At 56.2% G+C, this 18,901-nt stretch overlaps 1 protein-coding gene across 6 annotated transcripts; it reads left to right on the top strand.

The window, feature by feature from the left end:
- The first annotated feature begins 3,173 nt into the window (after positions 1-3,173).
- CLN8 (CLN8 transmembrane ER and ERGIC protein) lies at positions 3,174-14,849 on the top strand. Of its 6 annotated transcripts, none has more exons than XM_045535391.1 (3): positions 3,174-3,435; positions 11,155-11,818; positions 13,088-14,849. In XM_045535391.1, the coding sequence occupies exons 2-3, from the start codon at positions 11,276-11,278 to the stop codon at positions 13,409-13,411; spliced, it is 867 nt and encodes a 288-aa protein (XP_045391347.1). In that variant the 5' UTR covers positions 3,174-3,435; positions 11,155-11,275; the 3' UTR covers positions 13,412-14,849. The 6 variants fall into 6 exon arrangements, with proteins under 6 accessions (XP_045391347.1, XP_045391344.1, XP_045391345.1 ...); XM_045535388.1 differs by lacking the exon at positions 3,174-3,435 and adding an exon at positions 7,287-7,349; XM_045535389.1 differs by lacking the exon at positions 3,174-3,435 and adding an exon at positions 7,594-7,698.
- Positions 14,850-18,901: the final 4,052 nt, after the last annotated feature.

Here is an 18,901-nt window from a genome sequence, read left to right as displayed (position 1 = left end):
TTTGTGATATAAGAACATGACAAAAATCTTCCTCCAACCTAATCCTTTCTGCAAACCAAAACCAGAAGGACACACACAAACTCTGTCCGGACTTCCGCAGCTCCAAACACCTTGCAGGGTGACTGTCACAGTGCTCCTGGCGTTGGCTTGCGGTCATCGTCAGAATCCTTGGCCGTCCCCTGTGGCCAGGCCGTGACTCGGTCACCCCCTGCTGTCTTGGTGTGGACGTCGTGTCCTGAGCAGAGTCCCCAGGGAAGGTCCTGTCTGTCCCGGGACATGTCACGGCACTTGGAGGCCCCGAACCTGAGTGAGACCCGGCGTGGCCCTTGCCGTCCTGGACCAGCCTCCCTGTGACTCCACTGACACCCCCAACTCGGGGTGGGGGGGGTGAGGGGCCCTCGTGAAACCGCAGGCTGGAGCCGTCCTGAAGTGGCAATACATGACCCAAGTTCTGCCCATGCACTTTCTCTTCCCATTTCTGCTTCCGCCCACCCTGCCCTTTTCCTCTTTTCCCACCCCAAAGGAACACATGGGGGAAGGAAAACAGAACAAAGGTTCCAGTAACATGTTCTCCAAAGTTAAACGGTGTTGACGTAAGACCAGCCACACGTCTGGCTCCCAACGTGACTGGATCACAAAGCGCTTTCTGGGTGAACCTGCGGGAGTCCCGGGGGCCTCGCCCACCCCAGCGATGAGCCCCCTGGAGTGACTCCCGAGTCAGCAGCTCACCAGGCTGCACCCCTCGGGGCAGGCCCCACCGCCCCCCTCGCGACTCGTGACTCGGTGAGTCACCTGGCCGGGTCTGCCGACGCTGCCTGGTCTCTCAGAGGCCTGGTGGGTGAGAACACACCTGGGAAACTCCAACGGCTACCTGGGCCCCACGTAGGCCCTGACAGCACAAAAATAACGACATCAATTCATTTACTTGTAAAACATAAACATTCCAAGGAGAGGTGCAGGTGCAGGTGTTCAGCCTTGAGGGCATAATCGTGTAATTGAAACACAGTAATGCTGCGTCTCAGGTTTGCCAACGTTGCACAACTGTGGAAAAGCTATTATTCTGCACGAGAAACCTGGGTCTCAGCATCACCTAGTGACACACCAGTGGGTCAGGCACAAAGATGGGGACTAAGTGAGGTCACTGGGCTTCCGTGCAGGACGCCACTGTGGGTTGAACTGTGCCCCCCACAAGGAGATATGCTGCAGTCCTGACCCCTACACCTCAGACTGTGGCTTTATCTGGACAGAGGGTCTTCCCCAGTTCCAAACAGGGAGTCAAGGTAGAGGTAACTGAGTTAAAATGAGGCCATTAGGGTGGGTCCCAACTGAATACGACTGATGCTCTTATAAAAGGGGGAAATTCGGACGCGGGAGCAGACACAGGGAGAACGCCAGGTCAGAGCCGAGTTCTGCCGTGGCAGCCGAGGAGCCCGCAGAGCCCAGGACAGACCGGCCCCTGGAGCCCTCGGGGGGCGCGGCCCTGCCCACACCTCGGTCCCTTTCTGCTGTCTGAGGCCCCCAGGCTGGGGCACTTTGTGACGCACCTTTAGCAAAGTGTTCACATCACAGGCTCCACAACGAGAGGGACTTGCGTGGAGCGGACACAGCTCTGGCTTTGAAGGCTCGAACGCCCAAGTTTGCTCTCCAGTTCTGACCCTCAGTGACAGCGTGACCACATGACTGCTGCGACCCTACCTCCTTTTTTTAAAAAATGGTGTTATATATATATATATATATATATATATACACACACACATATAATGCACATTATAGGCACAGATGTGGATATAGTTCTAGATATGGATGTAGATGTAGCTACAAATACAGATGTAGGTGTAAATACAGATGTAGTTGTGGAGAGATGATACGGACACAGGTGTAGACATATGCAGAGGTAGATATGGATGTATGTGTAGACATGGAGGATGTAGGTGTAGACACAGGTGATGTAGGTGTAGACATGGAGGATGTAGGTGTAGACACGGATGTAGGTGTAGACATGGAGGATGTAGGTGTAGACACAGGTGATGTAGGTGTAGACATGGAGGATGTAGGTGTAGACACAGGTGATGTAGGTGTAGACATGGAGGATGTAGGTGTAGACATGGATGCAGGTGTAGAGCTCGAGTCAGCCTGCAGCCTGCGGCTCTTTGCCCTGGACGGGCGCCCTCTCTCTGCATGTCCCCGCGGCACGGGGGAGCCCTGCCAGCTGTGCCCAGGTCCAGCTCAGCCTGTGGGCGCCACACGTCGTCCACAGGTTTTCTGCATCACGCCCGGGACACTTTAATGTCTCCGACCGAGGTCGTCACTAAGGGGTTGGATGAAATGCTCGGATGTGGGGTTGAAGGCGGCGGCCCTGGCGGCTGCCCGGCGTCACTCCCTGGTGAGCCTGCAAGTCGCCTGCGCCTGGCTACTTCACGGCCAGAGCTCACGTGTCAGCACCGCAGCCGGACAGACCTTTCCTGCTCCTCCTTCCAGTTACGCACTCGGCTGAGAACTTAATTACTTCAGCGTTAACCTTCCATCCGGCCTTCTAGCCTGAAACAAGGATCCGGCATCCAATCTCCTGGGGAAACAAAAGGCCTCACTAACAGCGGCAAACACTCGCAGGCGCCAGAGGAGGCAGACGGGGCTCGCGCTGCTTCACTCTCGGGCGTATCAGCCGAATTCCCACGGAGTCACGAGACAAGCCGGGGAGCGGGCGACATAGGAAACCTCTTTGGCACCACTGTGATTGCCGGACCCCGGGACATCCAGGGGCATCCGGGAAGTCACCTCTTTCCCCACTGGCTTGGGTAAAGAGTATTCAGGAAGACGGGCCAGCCGTGCTGGGGCCTGTGGCCTGAACCCCAGACTCAGCCGCAGGAGCAGCCATCAGCCCCATTTTAAAGGAAGGAAAACTGAGTGACAGGCCCAGGATCCCACAGACACAGTGTGTGCGGGTGGAATGGGTGACGTCCCAGCATCTCACGCATGGAGTGTGTGCGTGCCAGCCCGGCTTGGTGTGGACGCTCGGCGACGTGGCCCGGCCTTGCGCAAGGTGTAATGAACATGGCCCGTCGCGTGGGCACCGGCTTCCTCAGGAGAGGTGTCCTGTCACGCCCTCTTGTCACGCTGATGATGCCAACTCCTCTGTGATGAGCCTGCGCCTGCCAAGTCACCGTCAAATGAGACTTGGCCCCGCCCGGCTGTCGGCCGAGGGCACCGGGAGCGGATGTGAGACACTCTGAGTACTGCTGAGACACGGGACGGGCTCGTCTAGCCCTCCGCGACGGTGTGGGCCCTTGTTGTAAAGGAGAAGGTGCAGACCGAGACTTCGTCCCCCAGCTGCTGTTAGTGGTTTCTGGTCAGCTGACCCGAAGTTTCACATCCCTGCGTTCAAGGCTGAGCTCGGCGCAGCTGCCCGGGAGGAAGACTTGGAAAGAAAACGCTCAGGTAAGTTTTCCTTGTTTGGCAATTAAGAAATACGCTGGGATTTGCCTATTTTATGACAGTCTACCTGACATTTTAAAACACTAAGTTTCACCAAATTTCTTTTACATGCCTATATTTTTGATTTATGTCACGTTATGATTTGTGGTGGGGAGGGAAGGCTAGTTTTGAGAGTCTGTAAATTTTTTTCTAAAATAGCACCTGGGGCGAAAAACGAATGCCAGCGATGGTATCTCTCTGTGGATGTGAGCTAAGCTTTCCTGGAGTCTCACAACATCCTTCAGGGCACTGATTCCCAGGGAGTGTTTGACATCCTTCCAGGAGGCGGAACCAGCCATGGGGAGTCCGTGGGTGCCGCGTCCCTCTCCGAGCTGTCTTGGTTTTCATGGGCGGCATCACCTTTTCCTGGACAGGTTTCTCACCCCCAGCACCACTGACGTGGCGGCCGGGCCATCCTCGGTCGGGGGCTGGCCTGTGCGTTGCCCAAGGTTTAGCAGCACCCCTGGCCTCCCCCTCCCCAGCGATGACAACCAGAAAAGGCCTCCAGACCTTGCCAAGCGTCCCCAAGGGAAGGGGTCACAAGAACACTTATCTTCATAGCCCTTGGATCAACATAACCTCCTGGGCAGTTTAAAGCTCTGCTTGTGGCAATGCCTCTGGCCAGCCATGACTTGAGGATTCTTTGTGCAAGGAGGTAATTATGGCCATTAGCTTCAAGGTCATCATTTTCCCCAGGGAGAGCCCTGCCCACAATGCTTAATGCCGGAAAAGACTGGAGACCAATCTGGTCCTCTCACAAATGTGGCTCAGAGAGGTTAAGCAACCCCTCCAGGGTCACGCAGTAAGGGGACGTGATGCCCTGGCCTGTCAGGACCAGGACCCCGTTCAGAAGCCCTTAGTGCCATATTCTGAGTGTCCTGGGCCCAAGCCGTAGGCACCATGCTGTGTGGCTCAAAATTGTTCTGGTTTTCAGAAAGATACGCTTTTTAGGAAAAGAAATGGACACAGCAAATGCTTGTGTAAGCAGAAGTGATTGAAAGAAGACACAGGTTTCTTGGATAAATTGCTTTTCTTTCTAAGAAGTTTAAGTCTGCCACACTTGTTAAAGAAAAAATTATTCATGACACTTGCTAAAGAACAATAAGGCAGACTTCACTCAAGGGGACCGTCTAGATAGACGTAGGGACCCTCGCAATGCGTGTGCAGTGAGGGAGCGAGCGAGACAGGGCTCCACCCTAAACAGCACAGGTGAGTCGGGATTTATACTCCAGGAGCAGGTGAGGGTCCCTGGATGGAAAACTGCGAGGCGGAGACATCCTGGTGGGGGAGTCTTTGACAGGACACAGAGGGCAGGCTCAGGGTGAGGGTGAAGAATCTGATCAGATAATCAAGGGCGGGGGATTCTTGCTGAACCGACCCAGCAGGGCCCTTGCTGAAACTGGGCCAGAGGGGCCAGGCCCAAGGTCAGGGTGGGGGAGGAGGCCGGGAGACAGCCGCCTCCTGAATTGTGTAAGTCCACGGAATCACATGCCTGTTGCTGACCCGTTGTCAGCAGATCATGAACTTGGGTTCCAGTGTTTTAAAATGTGCTTTGGAAGCACAGTCGTGCACGGCTCCTGCCCACAGGGCTACTGCTGCTCTCTGGCGAGTGTGAGTGTGGACTGAAAATCGGGGAAATTCTCTTCTCTCTCTCGCTGTACACATCCCTCTGAGAACTCAGTCATTTTGCTTAGCTTAGGAGACAGAAATGGGCGGAAGAGAAGTCTTACCACCCCTCTGCCAATGGCTTTTAAAAAATCTGTCTTTTTCTTAAGGAAACAACCGAACATTGCAATGAGCGTATATTGCTTATATTATCAGAAAAAGAAGAGAATGTTCTCACCCTCCTTTGCCAACTCTCTTAAAAGGTCATTTCAGTTTTCTTCTCCAAATATCTCATGGCACAGAATTTGAAAACTCAGCTTTGTCATTTAGCAGTTGTGGAGAGTTGCACGAGCCCCCTAGCCTTAACCTCACTGAGCCCTGGTTTGCTGTCTAGAAATTGGGTGATGGCGCTTACCTCAGACACACGTGATGTTGGAATGATCCAACTCACAGAAGGCACTTAGCCTGGTGCCTGGCTCGCGTCAGCGCTAAGTGCCTGTTTGTTACTGTTGCTGTCCCTCTGTGGGAGGAGGGAGTGACACCTGTGATCAGCGTGGGCGGGTGGGAGGGGAGGGCAGGTGGTAAACATCTGCTTCGTTGTGCTGAAAGTAAGTGCAGGAATCAGCCCGTGTTTCCTTCAAAGTCTTCCAAATCCCACGTGGGCATTTATCATGTTATACCTGTAATTGTGTTTTTTTAAAAAAGCAAAACTACTGTTTTTATCACTATGCTTTAAAGACGGCAGTGAATAGACAAAATCCCGGAACACTTAAATTCAAGCTGAGGAACTCACCGCAGCCATGACTGAGCAAGTTGTTACTATTAATACGTCCTCCCAGGCCCCAGTTCCTTATTTGTGGGACAGGCCTAACCTCGTGGCCCTGCACCCCAGGAGCCCGGAGGCTGCCGGCCGAGTCGGCCTGCGGTGAGCCCTCTGCACCTGTCTGCACACTTGTCACACAGCCCTAAGGACTCGGGTTTCAACAAACCTACGGGAGACAGCAGAAAGACAAGTAACCTTGCATGTGAATGTACGCTTTTTCCTAAATTGTGCTGAAGACTTATAACTTTATGACACTTTATTTTCAAAGGGTATTCCTGATTTAAATGTTTTATTTAATCCCTAAACGAGTCCTGAGAGGGAGATAAGGTATCTATGGCCTCTTCACTACTTTCCAGAAAAGAAAAAAGGCCAAGCGTGTGTCAGTCACAAAGGTCTCTCGCATTTAATTCCGCTGAGCAGTTCTGGGCCGCTGCGTGTGGCAGGGTGGCAGGTGCCTCGCTCAGCCCAGGTGCGCTGCACCTGTCTCCTCCCCTTAGTTCTGTCCCCAGACATCACGGACGGCGCTTTGCTGCTTCCCAAGAGGGAGGGACACCAAGTCCTGATGCCAGGCAGCTTACCTTGTAGTCGGGAGACACAGACATAGCAAATAGCGAAAGTAACCAAAACACGTAAAACTTTATTAAAGATAAACACTAATCCGAACACACAAAACCTCGATGTCCGATGGTGGCGAGCGCAGCGCAGATCTCGAAAAGGCCTTGGGGTGTCCTCGAGGCCACCACGCTGCGTCCCCCTGCCGGGCCTGGCCAGGCGGCCCAGCGCACCTGCCCAGGTGTGGCATCGCCCCGCCCCGCGCGCTGGGAACAGGGCTGCCCGAGGGGGCGTGGCCGGGGCGTGGCCCGAGAGGAGCCGGGCGGTCCCGGGGGCGTGGCCGGGGGCGTGGCCGGGAGGCGCGGGGGCGGGGCCGGGCCGCACCTGCGCGCCCACCTGGGCACCCCGGGCCGGTCCACACCCTGAGGCCCAGGTCCGGAGGCCGCGTCACCGCCCCTCGGGAGCGCAGGAGGCCGCCCCGCGGCCCTGGGGCCTCCCCGGGGGCGTCCGTGGGGGCGTGCGGGGCCCATGAAGGTCTCACGGGGTCTCCGCGGAGGCCGCGGGCGCAGGCTGGGCCTCCGGGTCGTCGGCCGGCGGGCCCGGGTCCACGCGGACCGTCGTCAGGGCACACACAGCCCGGGAACAGCGGCCAGCCTGGCACACGCCGGGACACGGAGGGCGCGGGGCGTGGACGCGCCGCCGGAAGTGCGGGAAGGGGGCTCGGCCGCGCCCCGCCCCGCCGTGGTACGGCCGCCCCGCCCCGCCCCGCCCCGCCGTGGTGACGTCCCGGCGCGGCTGCGTGGCCCCGCCCCCGAGGCGTGCGCGTGCGCGTTGGCGGCGGCGCGTCGGGGCCGCGCGGCGGTGCCGTCAGTGAGCGCCCGGCGGACGCGTCGCCCAGGTGAGCGCGGCGGGGGGCGGGGCGGGGCGGCTCCGGGGTTCCGGGGCTCCCGGGTTCCGGGGCGCAGCCTTGCGGCGGGGGCGCGTCCGAGCCCCGGGGTCCCGCCGAGCGCGCTGTGCTCCGTGTCGCGCGGGTGGGGTGCGCGGCGGCGAGGGGCGCTCCTGACGCGGACGCTGAGGGGAGCGGCGCAGATGCGGACGGGGCGGCGACACCACCTCGGCCTCGCCCCGCAGACCTGCTGCGCAGGCGCGGTCGGCCCACCTGGCCCCGCGGGCCGCGGGCAGGGCTCCTGCAGGTCACCGAGGCGTCATCGAGCTCCCGCCACGGCCCGGCGCGGCCGCAGGAGGAGGTGACACTGAATGTGGCCTCCACCAGTCACGGGGCCAGCGGGGAGCGGGCAGCGCTGACTCAGGTCCCCGGGAGGGGGAGGGGCGCGGGAGGGGCAGGGGTCAGGTCACGGGGTGCGAGCTGAGGGGTCACCGGCTGCTCGGGCTTGGGGTGCGGTGTGGATGGCGGGGGCGCAGCGGGGGCTCCTGACCCTCTGCAGATTCTGCTCTCGGCGACTTTGCTCTGGACAGCTGCGAGGAGGGGCCGTTTCTAACTCCTGTTTGAGTTTGGCTTCGGTGTGAAATCCGTAACTATGTATTTTCTACCTTATTTCCATATTTTTGAGGGTGTTTTTTACATTTAGACTTTTCAGGAAGGTTGTGAGAGGAAAAGGCAGTGACGAGGGAAATCCCAGTGACTGGGGGCATGTGAGGGGGCCACGCTGCCCGCTGAGCGTCCCTGGAGAAGGGACACAGGGAGACTGGCTGTCACCTTCTAGGCTGCCGTTGTAGTGGCTCTTCCTGGGCAGCCAGTTTCCCTGAACAGAGCTGAAATGACAGGTTCTCCCGGCGGCCTCAGAGGTGCTCAGGACAGAATGTTTTATGGTAGCGAGAAAGTGGAAAAAAGGACTTTGGGTCAGTACGTGATGGGACAGCCCTGGGACAGGGTCCCTGCAGCCAGCAGAACCGTGTTGTGGAGGAAGATTGACAGGCGAGTGTAGTAACGTGTTGCTGATAGGAAAGAAACAGGCCTTGGTGCAGCTTGTGTACATCTATCCCTTTTTCTGAAAAAAGGAAGAATTTTATCTAGAAAAACAAGTGGCCCGGCAGTCGCCAAGACATCGTGATAGTGCTCGGGCTGGGTGGGAGGACTGCAAGGTTTTATTTTCATACTTTTATGCTGTTTATATTTTCTGAATTTTGTTTTTTGAGCATGTACTTCTTTTGATTTTGAGAAAATATTTTCACAAACTATCAAGCTATAATTCTCAAAATGTTACAAGTGTGATTCTCTTGCAAAGTGACTGTGTCGGGTGATATTCTGCTCATAATGGCGGATCCAGCAGGATGGCAATGCCAATTCGGAAGAGACTGCACAAAACTAGGGTTTTTGCAGTGAGAGAGCAAGATGCTGAGATAAGACGCGAGGTTAGGTACAAAATTGGCAGATATCCAATGTGCAATGAAACCGCAGCCTTTGGGATTATCTTTTCTTCCAGACAGAAAGGAGAATTAAATTCGCAGATTGTGAACCGTCTAGGCCCCAATTAGTGGTAAATACTGAGTTGAATCATTTCTCCTAGGAAGTCAAGTGATTGTGAGGGGGCTTGTAGGGCAGGGATCTAGCATAGCAAAAAATTTAAACAGCCACCATTTTTTCCTTTTGACTTTATTTCCAAGGTTTGGATAAATTATTTTAACCAAACACAAAACTGCTGGTATCTGTAGCAGTTTAGCCTGGGTGAACAGAAGGTGCTCTTGCATGCATGACGGAGCTGGCGGGTCCCGGCGGCCGCTGAGCTCTGGTTCCTGGTCACACTGAGGCAGTGGAGCTAACACTTTCCTTGATATGTTTGCATTCAAATTGTTTTGAAATCCATGGTCCAGTGCGATAGAACAGCTTAAACCACAGGATCTTAGGAAGAATAAGATGAGGTTTATAGATATATTTTTCTCAAAGAAAGGGAAGATCTGCAGAGTCAGGAGACAGGTTGGTGCTGAGATCGTGGCCTTTGCGGGAGTGACTTCTCTTCTGGCTCCGGTTCCTCAACCGCTGAGACTAGGGGGCTGCAGGGCAAGAGCTTTGAAGCCTTCCAGATTGAAAGGACATCTCCGGTCTTACCCATGGAAGGAAGAGTGACTTCCAGCTAAGCGTCATATGTAAGGTGTCAGGCACCGTGGAGGAGTCCTTAAGTCTGGCCTGGAGGTGAGCAGGCACACGGCAGTGGGACAGTGCTGACCCCAGCACCCCTTTTTGTGCCTCTGAGGTGAGAGGGATGTGGTCGGGTCAAGGAGCAGAAATAGAAGCAAAAGGAGAACTGGAGGTCTTCCCGCCCCATCTGCGCTGCCTGCTAGAATAGGCCTGGCCGCACCCCCACGGTGCCTGCCTGGTGACTCAGGGTGAGCTGCAGCTGCTCCCAGTGTGACAGTGTGATGCCACGGAGGGGACGGCAGGCCTCTGCAGACTACAGGGGAGGCTGGCTGGCTGCCCGGGCTGGATCCAGGCACCCTGCAGCCCAGGGCCTGGCCCTGTCCCCTCGTGGCTCCCACAGTTGAGGAATGTATCTGATTCATGCGTCACTGGCACTGACCGAACTCAGAGACCACAGTAACAGGTTAGACCAGAACTCACCGGCTTGCCCCGGACTCCCTGCGGACAGCTGTACAGGAACACGCATAATCAGGAGGTTTAGCAAAGAAGCAGAATAGGGATTGGTTCTAGAATTGGAAGGGGCAACAAGTATTCTGGTTTTTATAATCTGTTGCTTCTGTATCTCTAATTGGCACCTGCTCTGTGACTGCTGAGAGGACTTGCCCAGTCTCAGCTCTGGCTGACCTGCCTGTGTTTCAGCAACAGACTTTGACCCGCCTGCACTTCTTTCTTTAGATATGATAATGTCTCCAAAAGGTGCCTGGAAAGTGCAAAGACCTGGAAGCCAGTTCTGTCCTGTAGAGATTAAGTAAACCAGTTGTCTGTGCCTGGCTCCTGGCAGGGGCCTCACAGCCTGCTGTTCTGTGTGTGCTGCTTATTCCCATAGTCAGACACCAGGGCCCAGTGTGGTTTAGAAAGAAACTTGTTTTCTTGGCTTCTACGTGGTGAAAAATCAAGTTCAGAACCCACGAACCCAGCTTTGGTCCTCGAGTCCTGGGGCCCCTCCCACCCTGGCCAAACCAAAGACTTCCTGAAGGTCCACTCGGCTCACCACTTCCACTGGGGGATTTGAGTCATCACTTTGGCCAGAACTTTCCGGAGTCAGGGGATCCCCCGTTTGAAGGCAAGGTCCCATAGATGTTAGCTGTTCTGGCCAGCAGCACATTGAGGCTGTGTCTGATTGCGGAGCTGTTTACAAGTAGCTTTGCCACATGGAACTCGGAGTACCGAGGCCATGTTCTTGTCTCAGGTTCTAGAAGTGAAATGCTTTAGCAAGGCCCATTCCAGTGTAATTATTAAGGGTGTTTTACCTGTGGGGTCTGTGAGCTGTGTGACTGACCACAGACCGCCGCGAAAGCCACAGCCTGGCTGTGGAAGTCCCGGGAAGAGCGTGGCACCGCGTGTCCACACCGGCCGCCCTCCCGCCTCCCCATCCCTTCTCCTGCACCCCCGTGGCTGTCATGCGTGTTTGAGTGTCTTTGTAAATGCATTAAGAATGAGGTACAGAACTAAAAGGAGTATTTTCCATGATGTCTTTGCCTCACGGGGTCAGTGCTGTGTCCTAGCTTCTGCTTAGCGTGAAGGGGATTATCTTTTCTTCCCTCAGACTGAAGACCGATACATGACGATCCCCGAGGCAGCTGCGCTGACTCCGTTTCCTGGGACGAGACTCGGTGTGGGGCCCCGAAGCCCTGCGTTGGCCCCGGGCCCCCTCACGACTGGGGACGATGACCGCTGCAAGCACCGGGGCCACATCGGAGGGCGTCTTCGACCTGGACTACGCCTCCTGGAGCATCCGCACGACGCTGGCCGTGGCCGGCTTCACCTTCTACCTGGGCGTCTTTGTGGTCTGCCACCAGCTGTCGTCCTCCCTGAACGCCACCTACCGCGCCCTGGCGGCCAGAGAGAAGGTCTTCTGGGACCTGGCGGCCACGCGGGCGGTCTTCGGCGTTCAGAGCACCGCCGCGGGCCTGTGGGCTCTGCTGGGGGACCCCGTGCTGCAGGCGGACAAGGCGCACGGCCAGCAGAACTGGTGCTGGTTCCACGTCACCACGGCCACCGGCTTCTTCTTCTTTGAGAACGCCGCGGTCCACCTGTCCAACCTGTCCTTCCGGACGTTCGACTGGTTCCTGGCCGTGCACCATCTCTTCGCCTTCCTGGGCTTTCTTGGCTGTGTGGCCAACCTCAGGGCTGGCCACTACCTGGCCATGACCACGCTGCTGCTGGAGATGAGCACGCCCTTCACCTGCGCCTCCTGGATGCTCCTGAAGGTGAGTGTTGCCTGCAGGGGAGCCGCGGGCCTGGCACGCTCCCTGCGGGCTGGAGCCTCCTCGTGGACCCTGCCGTGAGCTCGTGAGCGGACTGAGCTACGGCGTACGCGTGTGCCTGCCGTGACGAGCGCGGTTTGGTGCTCGCCACTCCCTTAACTGTAAAGTGTTCAGGCTTTCTGCTCCTTAAGAAACTCAGTGGATCTAATGGCTCCGTGCGTGCTGTCTGTAAACCCCAGAAAACATGACCTTTTTCCTCTTTCAATCTTTAAAAAAGTTGAAGTAATGCATGTATGTGCGCACACATATCTTTTTTGCCTTTTTATTTTTGAATGAGATTTTTTACTAGTGATCAGAAGTGTTGAGACCTCGTGTAGTGACCTGTCCAGCACGTGGTTCCTTCTTGTTTTGGGGGTATTTTCTGAAATGCACGGTTTGTCTTCCATCTCTGACCTTGCTGGCCATTTTGATGTCAGATGTTCCTTGTGTTAATCTGCTCTTTTAAGACTATGTCTTAGCGTAGATTCTTGCTATCTCTTGTGACACATTACGTTGCTCACAGGGTATTTTATGTGAAACTTGAAATACTGCTAACGTTTAACCCATCACACAAATGGGTGGTATTTTGGAGCATTTCCTGTGTACAGAGCACTGTGGGAGGCTTTGAGAGGAAAAATAAGTATAAAATATCATTCCTGCCTTCAAGGTCCAGTTGGATGGATGTGAGTTAACAGCATACATGGTGCGGCCTCTGCATACACAACCAACAGGGACACCAGCTGAGTGTTGTGCCCTGTGCTGGGACCCGGGACGTCAGAGAGAGCCCTGTTCTGCCGTCCCCTGGGCTGGCCCTGCGTGGTGCCAGCAGAGGGTGTGTGAGCACAGGGACAGGAATTGCACCGCTGTGGCCCCAGCTGGGGACTTCCGTGGCCCTGGCGGAGCAGGGTGAGGGGCAGGCGAGTTTTGCTAAGTAGGCATTGCCTGCTTACCTGACATGTGCAAACTCAAGGTAGAAGAGAGACGGCCGCGAGACTGAGAGCAAGGCTGGACTTTGCCTTCAGGAGCAGAAACAGGGCAAGAGGTGCGGGGCGAGGCCAGGCCCAGAGCCGGCGGGCACAGACCCTCCGGGCCAGGGGTCTCCTTCCAGACAGACCCCAGCGCACCAGACGTGGGTTTGCCGTGTCTGGCGAAGGAAAGCGGCAAGTGCCTTTTCACCAGGCGGGGGGTGGGCGGGGCAGCGTGTGCTGATCTTGCGTGTTTGGTCTCCCGCAGGCCGGCTGGGCGGACTCTCTGCTGTGGAAGCTCAACCAGTGGCTGATGATCCACATGTTCCACTGCCGCATGGTGCTGACCTACCACATGTGGTGGGTGTGTTTCTGGTACTGGGACGGCCTGGCCAGCAGCCTGTACCCGCCGCACTTCGCGCTCTTCCTCCTGGGGCTGGCTCTGCTCACACTCATCCTCAACCCCTACTGGACCCATAAAAAGACCCAGCAGCTTCTCAACCCCGTGGACTGGAACTTCGCACAGCCGGACGGCAAGAGCAGTCGGCTGGACAGGACCAACGGTCAGGTGCTGCAGAAGAAGAGGTCGTAGCCACACGGGGATCACACGGCTCCCAGGTGCCAGTGGACAGGGACACTCGGGCCCTGCCAGGTTCCGTGAACGATGGCTTTGGTGACGGATGAGGTAGTGAACGTTTTGTGTTTAGTTCTAAGTGAAACACTAACTTTCTCTCTCATTAGCATTAATTTTGAAGTAGCCACAAAGTGTTCTTAAGACCTTGATTCTCCTGATTCACAGATTTTTGCCGTAACGATTTCTTGACTGTTCTGGAATCTTCCAGCCACGTCAGACCAGGGTTAGCACCAGGGAAAGGCCGCGGCGTCGGGCACTGCAGGCTGTCCCGGGGTGGCTTTGCTTGACTGCGTGAATCGGCTTCACATTAAAGTGCCACGTGGCGGGTGGGGGCGGCTCAGCGTGGACTTCCGGTCGCACGCCCACGTTGTGTGTGTCTTGTTCTGAGTCATGTTCCTTTGAGATGGAGAGAACTGGCCCAAGAGAGAAAATGATACGATTGGCTATCCTTGTTAAAGTTCCCCATTGTATGACATTTAAACACCAGGTGTGCGGCAGTGCCATCTGGTGGCGGAAGGTGCACAGGCACGGTCCTGGGGTCGTGACTCTCCTGGCGGGGCAGAGGCGCCTGGGGTTTGCCTGCCCTGGCAGGGTGTGGGGGGTGGTCCAGGTGAAGTCTTGCAAGTGTTTTAAATCACTGAACCTATTTTAAAATGAGAATTTAAAATTCATATTGTATTGCTCAATTGACAAAATAAGGTAGGTATTTGGTCATCAGATTGTCTAGGTTTTAGAGCCACTTTTAATTGACTGGGTTGCCCATAAGTGCGCAGACTAGACCCCAATTCCTTGGCTGGTATTTCTCTGTAGATGTCAAAACAAAGGAGTGATGGTGTTTTCCTTCGAGCTGTGGGTGGACCCAGACCCCTCAGAGACGCTCAGCTGCAGGCCTCGGGTCCCTAGAAGGCCCCCCGGCGGCCCCTGCCCACCCACGGCCTGGGGACGGGTCCCAGAGTAGGCTGTTTTACTGTTTTGTGCCCAGGTAGAATTCATAGACCGAGTTAGCAATTTTATTGACACTCAGACACAATTCTTTTTGCCGTGAATATGCAATTTAAAGTCAAAGTTTATTTTTATCCAAAGCACCACTGGAGTGTTTGTGGAAAGCACAGGTTTGTTGCTCATGAAAATCGTGTGTGACACGCTGGTTACGTGTCATGGAACTCTCAGAATAGTGCATTTTGATTACCGGGGCTTTGACTTTATTGATGAGACTTAGGTCAAGGTATGTAATAACCTATGTATCTCATTTTAAGAAATGCTCTAAATCTCAGCCGTATGCAGCAAATGGTGTCCCTGCTGAGACTGGGGACTGGAACCCGGGCCTCCCCCAGGGTCGGCGGCAGGGCGTCCCTCAGCTGGGCGGGAGTTTAATAAAGTAACGATACTCACGGAACCCGGACGGTGTCGGCTCCTGTCTCAGACTCGCTGAGTTCACAGCACTGGGAACGTTTTGTGTCTTGAAGATTCAGTTTGGAGTTCGAAGTGTTTCGCCCGGTTTTTATCCGAGGTTCGCTAGGACTTTGACCCTCCCGGGCTCACGTGTCACTTCCTGCATCTGAACACACGTGTGGGTGCGGCGACGGGAGGCCACGGAGCCGCGCCGCCCTGTCCGCGTCCCACGCGTGGGCGCTGCCTCCCGACCCGACTCCTCGGAGGGGCGCGGGGCCGGGTGTTTGGGTGGAGCGTCTGTCTGAGCCTCGTGACCCAGACCCCGCCGGACGGACTGCGCAGGGCTCGCCGGCCACGGCCCGCGGGGCTGTGTCTGCAGTTAGAGCTCCGCGCCTGGCTCACAGTTGGAACTCGTTTCTCCTCTCCCCGCCCGGGCCCTGGCGGTGGGTGCAGCAGTGGGCGTGGCACTGGGCGTGGTGGTGGGTGCAGCAGTGGGCGTGGCACTGGGCGTGGCACTGGGCGTGGTGGGTGCAACAGTGGGCGTGGTGGGCGTGGTGGTGGGCGTGGCAGTGGGTGTGGCGGTGGGCGTGGCAGTGGTGCAGCGGCTGGAGCGGCGGTGGGCGTGGCGGTGGGTGCGGCGGTGGGCGTGGTGGGGCGGCGGTGGGCGTGGCGGTGGGTGTGGCAGTGGGCGTGGCGCAGGGCGTGGCTGACAGGTGCCGCCTTGCGCTCCAGCCCCTCCGAAGCCTCCTGTTTCCCGTTACTTCAGTGTTTTACACCTACAACCCTGGACCCATCGAGAGATGGCAGAAATTAACCCAAAGCTAAATCCTCAGTTATTACAAAAAGTTATTAAAATGTCAAGTTTTTCAATGTGAAAAATCTCCGCGAAAACTTTACATAGAAAACATTTACAGCCCTTGTGACTTTCACAATATTTGCTGTGTTGTTTTTCAGACTAATAGGAAATCCCAGTTGAAACACGGCACATTTCAGCCACAATTTCTTGGGTTACAAGGAATTTCCAAGCATATTTGTTTTTACACAAAACAAACACAGAGCCGAACAAGATGTCGCAATTCCAACGTGGGAAGCACGGGGACCCTCTGGCCGCTGAAGCCGTTGTTTTTGTTCCTCTGTGTGGCTTCCTGCCGAGGGCAGCTCACCGTGGTCACGCTCACCGTCAGAAACTCTGCAGAGGGCTCAGGCTGCCGGCCACACGGCGGACCAGGGAGGGGAAGGAAGCAAAGGAATGTCCCTGAGTCTACTCTGTCCCCGTCACTGTCTGTGCCCCTCTGCCTTCTCTACACCTGTGTCCTGCGCCCTCGGGGCCCCGCAGCCCGTCCCTGCTCAGCTGTGTGGACACACCCAATGTCCCTGGGAGCGAAAGGAGCCCCCCCATTCTCCTTCAGGCTCCGATGTGTCCCCACCTGGCCTCCCCTGCGGCAATCACCTCCCCCCAGGTCTCCCGTCTGGGCCACTCGCAGAGCCAGCGGTTACTCCTCTGTCCCACCTGCTGTGTGGTGAAGCCCGTTCTTCCTTCAATGCCGCAGGAAGGGCTCTCCCCTCTCTGAGCCCATTTCTTCCCGAGAAGGGGACCCCGGCGCCCGGCCCACCAGGTTCCCATGCGAATGGGGCTCCTGCCTGGGGCACGGTGGGGGCTCCGCGGTGCAGCTCAATTCGTCATTTATTTCTTCTTTCCAGATTTGACTGGAAGCTCCTTTAACCAGAGGGGGAAGCTACCATCTATTTTCTCTTCCTACAGCAGTTCCCAGAGGCTATGGAAACACACCCTCCTCATCCTCCTCCTGCACCTGGGCTCAGCACAGATGCCTCGGCAGACACTGGCGGTGGCCTGGGGTGTGGACAGGCCTCTGGGATTTCGTGGGGCCTGGGCAGGGGCTGGGCTTCATCTGGGGGCCTGTGCTCATGCCCACACGCTACCCCAGACTGTCTCACACCCACCTGCTCCCACGCACACGCTGGCACTCTCACAAGTCCCCACTCGCTGTCACACACCCCCCCGCACACCCGTGCTCCACGCTCGCTCTTGCTGGCAGGTCTCGGGCTAAGTGTGCGACCACCCGCCGCCCAGGCCCGCCACTCTGCCACTGTCTCCGCAAATCTTCACCAGCTGGTGACTCAGCCTCTCTAATTTTCTTAAAAAACAAATAATTTTTCAGGCGAGGTGGCTCTCACCTATAATCCCAGCACTTTGGGAGGCCAATGCAGGAAGATTGCTAGAGGCCAGGAGTTGGAGACCAGCCTGGGCAACATAGCAAGACCCCATCTCTATTTAAAAATAATGTAATAATTATAGGAATCCAAGGAGTGTCCACCGCTTCTCACTCTCACATCCAGCACGTGCGCTGGCAGGGAGGCCCCTGCCCCACTGCCCTCCTGCGCCCCACCTGCCACTGTCTGTGCCCCCTGAAGCCTCGGATCCAGCCCGGGCCGCTCCTCCCCTGCCTGACAACCACCCCTGTCTACTTCGCAACGTCCGGTCCACCGACGCGCCATGAGAGCCTCCACCGCTAACAGGTCCTCGGGTCACTCCCTGCGGCAGCCGCCACTTCTCTTTCTAGAAAACCCATCGGAAAGGGCTTTCCGCCCACTGCCTGCTTCCTCTTTCCCTGTGCTCTCTCGGGCCCACGCCAACCGCAGCGCCTGCTGCCCTGCCCGTGGCTGCTCCGTCCGCCAGGTGCCGCGGCCACTTCACGTGTCGCTGCACCTGCCCCGCGGCGGCATCTGCCTTCCAGCCGCTCGCTCGTCCAGAAGGGCTTGTGGGGCTCCTGCCTCCGTCTTCTCGCACCTGCAGCTGCTCCCGGCCACACGCCGCTCTCGGGGGAGGTCGCCTGCGCCTCACGTGTGCCCACAGCTCCGACCTCATCCCCTGCACGTCCCTGCCCGGCTCCACCTTGGTGCCCAGGCCGAGGCTGGATCTTCCCTCGAGACTCGCTCTCCCCCCACCCCCGTCATCGCCACCTGGCAGACGGTGCGTCTTTCCGTGCAGGTGTTGAAGCCAAAACGCTTGGGATGTGTTTTGACTCCTCCGTTTCTCTTCAGACAGTGTCCTGTCCGTGGGCGCGTCCTGTCCTGTGACTCAGCCTGTTGCCATGGCAATGGACTTCCTGAAAGCTCAGCAGCTAGGAATTCTCTCTCTCTCCACACAGACACAAAATACATATACTGTGTGTGTTTAAAAAATGTATACAGATAAAAAATAGTATGTACAATGAGAGATTTTAATCAATATATGTAATTTTTATTTGTCAACTAAAAAATGAGAAGAAAAAAGAAAAATGGCTAAAAAGTATTGGGTGTACAACTTAAGAAATTAGAAATTGAATAACAGAACCAACCAAACATAAATAGAAGGGAGAAAATTAAAACAAGGCCAGAAATTAATAAAGTAGAAGATAATAATAATACCAGAGTGACGGATTACAAAATAGATTTTGAAAAGACTAAAAACTTGAAAACTTCCGACAAAAACGGATCAAAGGAAAGAGAGAGAGAGAGAAGGCACAGACAAGTGCCCTCAGGCGCGGTGGCACAGAGCCCGGCGTGTCCACGCACAGCCCGCAGCCCCGCCAGCCTGGCGTCCGCGGCAGAAGGGACGTGGCAGGTGCGACTGAGGTGAGGACCTGGGGCAGGCGCGTCCGGGGCTACTGGGTGAGTCCAGTGTCTTCCCAGGCGACTGGAAGGGGAAGAGGGAGGCCAGAGGGTCCAGGGTTAGGTGACAGGATGAGGACTCGACCCGCCTGGACGAAGCTGGAGGTGGCAGCCCTGCCAGCATCACGTCAGCTGGGAGAACATGCCGGAATCTGGTCTGCAGAACTCCAAGACGGTAAGTTTGCACTGAGACTCGGTTTGTGGTGCTGAGTTACAGGAACAACAGAAAACTAACACAGGCATCTACACGGGCAGCAGAGATGAGAACAATGATATAAGAATATCATAAACTACTCTAGGGTAAGACATTTTACATTTTAGAATCAGTGGGCAAATTCCTGCAAAAACATGACTTGCTGACACTGAGTGGAGACAGCTGTGAAG

This window comes from Lemur catta, chromosome 22 (assembly GCF_020740605.2).
Source record: "Lemur catta isolate mLemCat1 chromosome 22, mLemCat1.pri, whole genome shotgun sequence".
NCBI classification, from domain to species: domain Eukaryota; kingdom Metazoa; phylum Chordata; class Mammalia; order Primates; family Lemuridae; genus Lemur; species Lemur catta.
This window is presented reverse-complemented; position numbering and strand designations above follow the sequence as displayed.

Excerpts from the sequence above, each read along its gene's own strand:
- CLN8 (XM_045535391.1), top strand. The coding sequence starts at position 11,276 with ATGACCGCTGCAAGCACCGGGGCCACATCGGAGGGCGTCTTCGACCTG. Across the intron at positions 11,819-13,087 it reads CCTCCTGGATGCTCCTGAAG|GCCGGCTGGGCGGACTCTCT; the intron begins GTGAGTGTTGCC and ends GGTCTCCCGCAG.